The sequence below is a fragment of the Neopelma chrysocephalum genome, unplaced genomic scaffold (assembly GCF_003984885.1).
Source record: "Neopelma chrysocephalum unplaced genomic scaffold, ASM398488v2 Primary Assembly neopelma1_43, whole genome shotgun sequence".
Taxonomy (NCBI): Eukaryota; Metazoa; Chordata; class Aves; order Passeriformes; family Pipridae; genus Neopelma; species Neopelma chrysocephalum.
In genome coordinates, this window is record NW_020897702.1 from 4,903,532 (window position 1) to 4,913,538 (window position 10,007).

The 10,007-nt window shown below is 51.0% G+C and overlaps 1 protein-coding gene across 1 annotated transcript; it reads right to left on the reverse strand.

Moving 5' to 3' along the window:
* Positions 1-7,470: 7,470 nt before the first annotated feature.
* Positions 7,471-9,293, reverse strand: GSX1 (GS homeobox 1). The gene is made up of 2 exons (XM_027677723.1): positions 8,858-9,293; positions 7,471-8,413 (listed from the first exon to the last, which is right to left on the reverse strand). The coding sequence occupies exons 1-2, from the start codon at positions 9,243-9,245 to the stop codon at positions 8,058-8,060; spliced, it is 744 nt and encodes a 247-aa protein (XP_027533524.1). The 5' UTR covers positions 9,246-9,293; the 3' UTR covers positions 7,471-8,057.
* Positions 9,294-10,007: the final 714 nt, after the last annotated feature.

A 10,007-nucleotide genomic window follows, 5' to 3' on the forward strand; every position in this document is an offset into this window, starting at 1 on the left:
AACTACGTTAGTGGGGCAGCAGTGCTGCCCAGGGCACATGGCACATCCCTGTGGTGTTGATAGCATCACCCAACTCAGACCTGTGTATACTTGAATATCCTCAGTGACCTGAAGCTGAGTGTCAGAGTAGTTCATTGGTTCTTTTTAAATGGTGTCTGATACATGAGTCCATTCCTTGTACCTCTTACTCTCCAGAGGACCAAGGGTGTGATGCACTTTGGACCACTGAGTTGCTTTAGCAATCCAAATAAAAACAAAGGTTGGGACCTCATTCGTATGAAGCGGATCCAGCTCTAGTTACCATGACACCATGACAATCAACTTGTTTACTGCTTCAAGGTACAGTCTAAACATTCTTGGCATGTCATTTGCATAGCAATATCCAGAATGCTTTGTGTCACTCTACTGTATTCGGGCTCTGCAAATGCATTGAAAGGTTTCTTTACACGTATGCTTAACTAAGGAGAAAGAAAGGAAGAGAAAGGAGAAGAGAGCTTCACTTTTGGTAGCATGTTTCACACAAAGTGTAATCTAAACTCTGTGCAAAATTAAACATAAGAGCTGGATACATGACCCCCATATGTTCTGGAGAAACAGGCAGGGGGGTAATTATCAAATACAGGATGAAAAACCACTGAGAAAATCTAGGGCTCGTTTTGGCAGAGTATTTAAGCATGTGCTTAATTTTAAATAGGTGATAGACTGAAATGCAGAAAAAAATAAAAAGACACAGAGAAGTGAGAAAAAAATAGAATAGTAGAAGAAGAGAGAATAATGACGGGGAGTCAGCTTGATCCTGCGAGCTGGCAGTGCTGCAGAAGGGCCAGGAGGGGTGTGTAGGCTGAAGGCAGTGTTGGCTAGGAGGAGCTGGTGGGTACGAAGGGTGTATGGAGAGCTGTGCCAGGATACTGTGTACAGGGAAGCCCGTGTGGTGGTGAATGAGGCACTCAGATATCAGCTGGTATAAACTGATGTAGTTCCTCTGCACTGAATGAAATTCTTCTTGCTCACCAATGCTGGCAACCTGAGTGTTGGCTTCAACAGTTGTGCAAGCCGGGCTGTGAGTGAAATAGAGCCCCAGAAGGTCTCTGAAAGCATGGGGCCTTGGGAGAAGACAGAAACTGGGGGAAGAATTGTGAATGATGGTAGAGAATGGCTAAAAGCATGCAAAGCTGGAGCTGGGGTCAGCCAGGCAGATAGGGATTTCACCAGTCAGTGCAGGAGGGGATGAGAGGGGGTAGTGGTGGGGAAGCTGAAAGCCCTGGAGTTCATGTGGGAGCAGAACAGGCTTTTAGGGTGCTGGAGCAGCTAGGATCTGGGTTGTGACAGATTAAGTCAGCTCTGCATGGAGCCAGGGTAGGACACAGACAGATCACAGACACCATGAGGATCATTTCACTGCAGTCACAGGTATCTAAGGTAGGAGGTGTGAGATCCAGCAGGTTTTACAATGACAAATCTCCAACTGTTTTGTCTTCCCTCTGTGCCCATAGCACATCTAGGCTGGGGACTGCTTGTGCTCAGAAAGAGCATCTTGATGCACAGGAACTAAGGACAGAAGTTTCCCACATCATCAGCTTCCATTTACTTACCCACTTATACAGTGTGGTGTCCTCACAGCTTAGGCACTTAAGAAAATTTGTATTTGACATGGTGGCATGGAACATAAATATCTCTTGTGGATTCAGTGAACCTCTCAGATTCTGGTTGGAAAGTCTCTAGAGCAAAGAATTTATGGAGAGGTATGTTAACCTGTATGCTATAATAAGTGATTCCACAATCCCATGTACTACTCATATCTGAGACCACAGGAGTAGATGCAGGAGGCAATTGCATCAGATGTGAACAGCTTGCTCAACAGGACAGCATTTACAGATCAGGCATCTCTGTGGCTACCTCCAATAGAACATCAGTAAAGAGACAGCTCTGGTCTAAAAGGTGCCTATTTAGTGTGAAGGTCAGAGTGCAGACTGAATGAGATGGCTCCCAGGTATGTATTTGTGTTACTCTTCAAGTAACAGCCTCTGCCCAATTCAGTCCATGTATCTCCTTTGCACCACTTGGCTTGTGGAGACCTTTTCTCCTCAGAGTTACTGATTCCAGTGGACTTCCTCTGAGTTTATATCATACTAAGTGCAAAATGACTATGACTTTAAAGAAAACCTGAACAACATACAAACATGCTCTGTACCATTCTATCCCTAATGTTTTACCATACTGTGCTTAATCCCTCTGCTCTGCCTTGCACACTACAAACCACCCAGACACCTGCACATGTTGCAGGTCTATATGGATCATCTACTATTCTTCATTATTTACCTCAGGCTTGACTGGAAAGGGGTTTCTTGAAAATAACCAACCACCCAAAAAAAACCCCCACACAAAATCCCCAGACAAACAACAACAAAAAAAGAACAACTGTGACCCAAGACACTGCAGACTTTTGTAGTCTACCCAGACCAGGATTAGTCAAGTACAGGCAGTTAGCCCTCCACACAGGATATTTAAATATTTTTAAATCAAACTAAATCCAGGTGTATTTGCAGTCACAGCTACCATGTATTCTCTCCAGCTATCTGTCCATATCTGTCTGCTCTGCTTGTGCTTCAGGTGTAAGTTCTCCTGTCAAGAACCATTTCATGTGCCTGGATGTGTGCTTAGTGATATTTTAGATGTACCAGGGTATCTGACATCCTCATCAGACTGGCAGAAAGGACCTGCAGCAGACTCTTCTGAAGCAGTGACTGGAGGTCAGTCCAAACCAGATACTCCCACCCAAGTTCTAACATACTAGTACACACCTATGTTTAAGTATGGGAGTCACTATCCATCTGGCTGCAAAGTGCATAAAATAATGTATTCATAGTCTGTGACTGATGCTAATACACTTAATAATTGGAAAGCTGAGGCTGAGAAAGAAAATAGACGCAGATCTGACAGGAGCAACTGAATCCAAGGCACATATTGAGTCCATCCTGAGATTCTACTGATATGTTTTTCCAGTTTGATCTATACAGGCTGGTATTTAATATATGACTAAAATGTACTCTTTTCCATGTGTCCTTTGTTGGGAACAAGCCTAATAGAAAACATCAAGGAAGGGGGAAATCAGAGAAGCTTTCAGCAGAATGAGAAAGGGGATACAGCAAACTTAAGAATGAAGATTTTTTTTCCTCTTTATGATAGCAGCTAGTTCTTTTTTTAGTTAATTAGTTTGTTTTAATTTATCTATACACGAGTTTATATGGGTTATATAATATAGAATATATAGAGTACTTCCAGAGTAGTTAACTGTCCAGCACTGGGCAGCCACTCCTATATGGCTACAGACATATTAAGCACCAGGCCCAGCTGTTTGCTGTCATCATCAGTGTCAGTATCCTAGGAGATGTCCCGATCTTGCATAATTACATCCTGATAAATGAGTACTTTATGTTCATACCAAAAACACTTTCAAAATTAATGTAATTGAGAGATAGCTACTGTTGATGTACCTGTCTTCAAATCATTAGGAATATCATACAAAACCATTTTATTTAGGATCTTTTGTGAACACCCACCTATATTTCAGAGTAATCACATTCACAGACAAAATTATAATGTCATTAGAGAATCAAATTTCATAGCCACCCTCAGGAACCTAAGGATTAAAAATGAAGCCTTGCTATCCCAGCAAATTAATAGGTAAAATTCACTCCAAGTAAACAAGAGTGAAAGAAACACCCAACTACCCTCAATATAATGCTGTTCCAAAGCAGAAAGTTCATATTTCGAACACTATTCCGGAGCCATTGGGCCAGCTCTGAGCTGGCACTGTGTAAATACAGATAAACTGAATTATGGAATTCCTGGGTTAATAATACTAGTTTTGTGGTTAAGAGCAACAGCATTTAAAATACTAAGAGCAACAAACATTTAAAAATGTTTGACAAACCTGTTTGATGCAGCCTTTATGTGGAATGAAATTAAGTCTAGAGATAGAAATGAAAATCACATAAATATAAAAGCCAAGTAATGTAAATTAATATTAAATAGTTGTAAGTACATAGGCCATTAGTGTTGAAAAGATTCTTCATTCCAAACTTCTGGTCTTTTCCAAGAATTCATCATTTTTCATGTTCACATTTTGTGCCTGTGAAAGGAGAGTGGCTACATATGTGATGGGATGGGGCATGGAACACCCACATTGCCAATGGGTGGAAAAGAGAGCCCTGAAAATCAGCATCATCCTTTGTCCTCCTTCTGCTGCCAGAATAGCCACTTTTGCTCTGAGACACAGTCTTTAAAGCCTCGATAGCATCCAAAGAGTCTCTTCTCTGCATGGTAGGGCAGAAATAATTCAATTTTAAGATGGAAATATGGTAAAAAAAGTATATGCTGGAAAATATTCAAATTCACTTTGCACATTTTTAAATCTGCTTCTTGTTGTAATCAGGTGAGACTGGTCATTTTAGATGCTAAAATGCTTAAGTAACTTTCAGAAACCTGCCACCAAAATGGCTAGGGATAGAAAGCTGAAAATTGGCATGTTATGACATTCACTTTAGCAGAGGTGCCCACGCTCTTCCCACAGCAAAATTACTTTAATTTGCCCAACCTCAGAGTCCTTGAAAATGACACTGAGCATTTGCTGTAATGATTTCTCACTAAATTAGAAAAATGTCCAACTAAGGAGGGATTATCTCCGCATGTGGATGTGGCATAATGACTGTCAAGTGCACTGAGAGCCCCACTGGGCTTTGCAAGGTACACAGGGTCTGCAGCAGAGGCCAGTGTGTATTGGAGAATATTAATACTGTCTTGTTGGGGGCATCCATTGTGATACTCTACTGCTGTTCAGACAAAATTATGCCATATGAGGGAATTCTCTTTGCTACTTTACATATATGAGGTGCATTTTAGAGCTGAAGATTAGTTCCAAATTGTCTGGCTGACAAACTCAGTCCATAAAGGATGCAGTCACATGTGTGCCCACACTCTCTGTAATGTATGCATCCACTGGGACAGCATCACTGCAAGATCCTTTCTCGCAGCCCATGGCCTCTGTGCCTGCAACGAGGATGTGATAGTGAACTTGATTCTCCACACCTACAAAGTTTTCCAGCTGCACCCTGGGAGCCCAGCAGCTCTGGTTCAAAATCTGTTTTGTCCCCCAGGTAACTGAGTGCTGCTGCCCAGGTTTCGGAGCGAGTGAGGAGCAAGCTGGCTGGGCAATGCCACTGCCTGATCGTCTCTCTCACCATGGTGAGGAACTGTCCCTGTCTGCCTCTGCTCAGCCTCAAAACAAGAGTGTGAGGAGGCACACTTTTTTATATCAGAGCTTTTACCAGGAAGGACCAGAGAGATGGTGGGAATGTGTTGGCAGACAAGGACTTTGAGAGCCTCAACACAACTGCCACAATAACTCTTCAATAGCAATACTCAAACACCCAGTTCTCTTGTTCATCCCATCTCACTGTCAGCCAACTGGCTCAAACCCATGCTGCTGAACAGGCATGAGGAGCACACACACATGCCTCTACAGGTGTTCGTTGACTCTAGGGCCAGTGCTCTATTAAAGAGGATGCCAGACCCCTCGGTAAACCCACATTAGGCTGTTTCTGCCTCTATTTTGCAACGGCTTTTCAAAACAAGTCTGGTAAATGTGAACAGGATGGGAGGTGAGTGCAGGATGAGATGGGAGGAGAGTCTGCAGGGCCCTGCTGTGCCAATTAGGTTCCCCTGAGGGGTCTTTCCTTTTGAAACTGGTCCACTGGGGAAGGAAGGGCACACAGGGATTATGGGGCCAAGCACCGAGTGAGATTGACTGACTCTTATATCAAAGTCAGATTTCAGTCTCAAACCTGCCAAGTTCATCCCCAACAGCCACGGGAAAAAGAGCTAGGAAGATGATGCCCGTGGGGTGTCCAAACTTCAAGCTTGCCCTGCCATCCCATCTCACACGGGTAATGTGGGAAGCAAGCAGAGGAGGGAGCAGGGAGAAAGAAGTCAGAGGTCTAAGGGTTCCAGGAGTCAGTGGGTGAAGGCAGACCACCAAGGAGAGAAAGCAGCCTAAAGATTTTGTCCATGTGTCCCCATCTCGATAATGCAGCTGCCTAGTGTCACCAAGTTCTTGCAACTTCCAGACAAGGGAACACAAATCAGGCCAGACACAGTAGGGTATGGCTACTGCCTTGTGCCTGTCCTGCACTGTCATGTCTACGGTTCCCCTCCACCTCACATTTTCCTGGGTGTCCACAGAAGTTCACAGTGTGCCATGGGCTGCAAGGTCGTGGTCTCCACTCCCCCATGGGATGGAGCTATAGGAGCCTGTAGATCTCCTGGACCCACAGCTATAAAAAGAGCTTCAGGGAGCTGGGAAGGCCAAAAGGCAACACATTTGTTTTATGGACAGGAGTTGAGGCTGCCCCAGCAGTGGCAATTTCACCTGCTGTACCTTCATCCTTGCTGCCCAGGGATCCCAAGCCCACAGCTTCCCACAGCAAGTTCAGCCTGTGTGCGGAGCTGTGTTGACCTTCTCCACGGGGATTTCCCATGAGGGATGACATCTCCCTTCCTGACTCTTCCCGGTGGCCTCCGTTGTTTCGGACATGCTCCAGAATGAGTCCCGTCCCGGCAGGGACCGACGGTAGCCCAGGGACCCAAGCACGTTTCCCGGACCTGAAACCGGCCGGGTCAGGTGGTGCAGCTCCCCGCACAAAAGGCCTTTCCCTGCACAGATGGAGCGACGGCGGGAGCGCCGGGCCCTGAGGGTCCTGCGTCCGCGGGAGTTTGATGCCGGTCCAGCCCTGCCGCCGCGTGTGGCACCCCGGGTCTGCGGGACCTGCCGGCTGCTTCCGGCGGGGCTCTCCGAGAGCCACCGGGATGAGCCACCGCGCGTAAAAACGGCAAAGTGCTGCCGGGAGGCTGCGGCGGCCGAGCGGGGCTGCCGGAGCCCGGTGGTCGTGAGGGAGCCCCAGTACGGCCGGCCCCGGCCTCAACCCCGATGGGTTAGCGAGAGGCCGGGGCAGTCCTTCGCCGCTGATGGCGGCGGGCACATGGAGAGAGGAGCCGAGCCCTCCATCAGCCAGGTATCTGTATTCACGTGCAGCCGTACGTATCTATGGGTACACACTGTGCATCTCTCTCCGGCAGACTTGCTACTGGGGTGGGAAGGAAATGTGTTCAGCCCAGTCTCTCCCCAGTCCGACCTTTAGCTTCGCGGGGAGGACCGAAAGAGCTCCCGGGACAGGGGGCAAGGGTCCCCCGCACCCCGTACCTTCAACTCGACCCGGGGAAAGGAAGAGTCCCCGCCATCTGCGGTCGCCGGGGCGGGAGGGTCCCGGTGCCGGGCTACGGCCGAGTGGGTTGGAGAGCGACGGTGCTCCCAGCGCACGACCGCAGACACCGAGTGGCTGCTTTCTACGCGAAGGAAAGGACATAAACCACCAACGAGCTTTTATTGTTATCATAATCATTATTATCATCGCCATCATCTGCACATAAATAAATAAATAAATATCTCCCGGGGGGAGGGAGTGGGATGGAACGGTACAACCACAGCTGTATGCCCGGCAGCGACTAAGTCGAAACAAAACCGAGAGCAATTTTTGAAAGAAAAAAAAGGGGAAAAGGAAAATATAATAATCCAAGCAGCCTTCGACCCTCCCCATCCGCCTGCTTTCAGACACCGCCGAGTTACCGGAGCAAGCCCGGGACAGTATCCCTCCAGGCGGACGCACCTCCCGGCACCGCGCAGCATCCGCGCCTGTCTCGGTGCGCGGGGAGGTCTGCGAGGACCTTCCCGGGCTTGGGGCTGTGCCTGGGGGGAGACAAGTGAGAGAGCACTACAGGGGGACGCCTGGGGTCCTAGGGAGCAATTTATTTACAACAGGATGCCAGGATACCCGTCCTCATGGGCCGGGGGACTAGAAAGGCTAGAAAGTCCTTTGTAAATTACACAAATTATACAAAACAGTATAAAAATCCTTCGGCTGCATGTCAGCACCGGGGCAGGCAGGCCTCCTTCCCCTGCTCTCGCCACAGTTCCTGGGGAGCCGGGGTGGGTGTGCAGGGGGCTAGGGCGTGACTGCGAGACCTCTGTCGTCCTTCCCCGAGGAGGACGGAGACATGCGCAAGTCCTCGTCGTCTTCCGAGCATTTGGTGGTGGAAAGGGATGAGCATTTGCAGCTGTGGCCGCTCCCCCCGCCCCGGTGTGAGCTACTTTTGCCTTCTTTCTTGTGTTTTACCCGTCGGTTCTGGAACCAGATCTTCACCTGCTTCTCGGAGAGGTTCAGGTAGGTGGCGATCTCGATTCGCCGCAGCCGGGAGAGGTACATGTTCGAGGCGAACTCCCTCTCCAGCTCCAGGAGCTGCGTGCTGGTGAAGGCGGTGCGCATCCGCTTGCTGCTGGGCAGCTGGCTGGACGTGCTGTCTGGGAACGGAGCAGAGCGTACGGTCAGGATCTGCTGGACACGCCGCCGCCCACCCCGCAACGTCGGTCCCCCGCCGGTCCCCGCCGAGCCCTCCTCGCCACCCGCTCTGGGGGGTCACAACCCTTCCTAGTCCCCAGGAGGCCAGTGACCCGGCAAGCGGCTGCCAGGCTGGAGTCCGAGCTCACGGGGTACCGCGGCCGCCTCTACCCGTTCGCACGGCCTGGATCGGAGGCTCTGCGGGCAGCAGCAAGGCTTCCCCTGCGCATCGTCCGAGGCACCAGCAGAGAGAGGTGCCGGGACTCCCCGTCCAACCTGCTAGTGCTGGACAGGGACTCTCCTCCCCCAGTGCCTTCGGCAGGTTCCCCTGGGATCCCCATCACCTCCCCGGTTCAGTGCTGTCATGCAGGCATGCACCACACCGCTTCCCAACCCTGCCCCCTTACCCACGGAGATGCAGTGGAACTGCCGGGGGTCTGGCAGCGGGTAGGCACCCTGGTAGAGCGCCGGTGCGTGCCCGACGCTGACGGCGGAGACAGAGTGCTGCTGGCGGGCCAGAGGCGAGTGGCAGTACTGGGAGCCGAAGGGGGGGAAGGAGGCCTTGATGAGGGGGATGGCGGGCGGCGGCGGGTGCAGCTGGGAGGCGGTGACACAGAGCGGACAGACGCAGAGCAGCCCGGCCTTGCGAGCGTGGCAGGCGCCGGCCGGCAGCCCGGGCAGCGGGTGCGAGGGGTGCACGGCGTAGGGGAAGAGCGGCGGCGGCGGGCTGCCCTCCCCCTTCTTCTCGCCCGCCTCCCGCAGCACTAGCGAGTCCACTAGGAAGGAGCGCGGCATGGCCCCACGCAGCGCCCGCGCAGCCCCCGCGCGGCGCCGCTGGCCAGCCTGAGTGGTGCTGAACGGGACCCGCCGCCCGCTTTAAATAGCGCCCGCGCCATGTGATGGCGGCGCCGGGCGCTCAATGGGCTTTCTGTGGCTCTTCTCTTGGCATTCACGCCGCACGCTCCCTCATTATTTCCCTTGTTAACTAAATGAACTGCATAATGTACTCTATTCTTGTCGACCCCACCCACGCCGTAGCAGGCGGCCTCTCCCCTCCTCTCCCTTTGGCGGGGTTATTTTCTCATTCTCTCGCGATTTAATATTCTTTTCTTTCTCTTTATCGCTCTCCTTCGCTTTCAGCCCAGCTTTCAGCCCGCTCCCCCCTGTTTATTTTGCCGGCTGCAGCCGCGGTCTCTGCCGGCGCCAGCTTTCCCTGCCAGGCCCCGGCGCTTTTCCCACCTGTGGCACCAGGTCGGCCCCCCAGCCCCGACGGCCATTCTCCCTCCCCTCGCCTCCGGGATGCTTCGTCCCCACTACCGCGCCTGCTGCTGTTCCCAACCCCGCGTCTTTGTTCCCAGCCCGGTGCCGGGACCTGCCGCTTATGGCTGTCGCCGCCGTCGGGCGAAACCTCTGGCCTTAGAGATGTGCCCGCCGTTGCTCCATCGGCAGGGACATCCTCCAGGCCTCTATGTGGGCGTAGGCGCCCGGGCACAGATAACGGGTATGGAGCGCCACAAGCATTTCAGCTGCACTGGTCCGGGTATAGAAAACCCGACA

Bases quoted from the DNA above. Each gene is read 5' to 3' on its own strand.
- GSX1 (XM_027677723.1), bottom strand. From the start codon at position 9,245: ATGCCGCGCTCCTTCCTAGTGGACTCGCTAGTGCTGCGGGAGGCGGGC. The intron at 8,414-8,857 runs GTAAGGGGGCAG...CTCCGTTCCCAG, and splicing joins GTTCCACTGCATCTCCGTGG to ACAGCACGTCCAGCCAGCTG.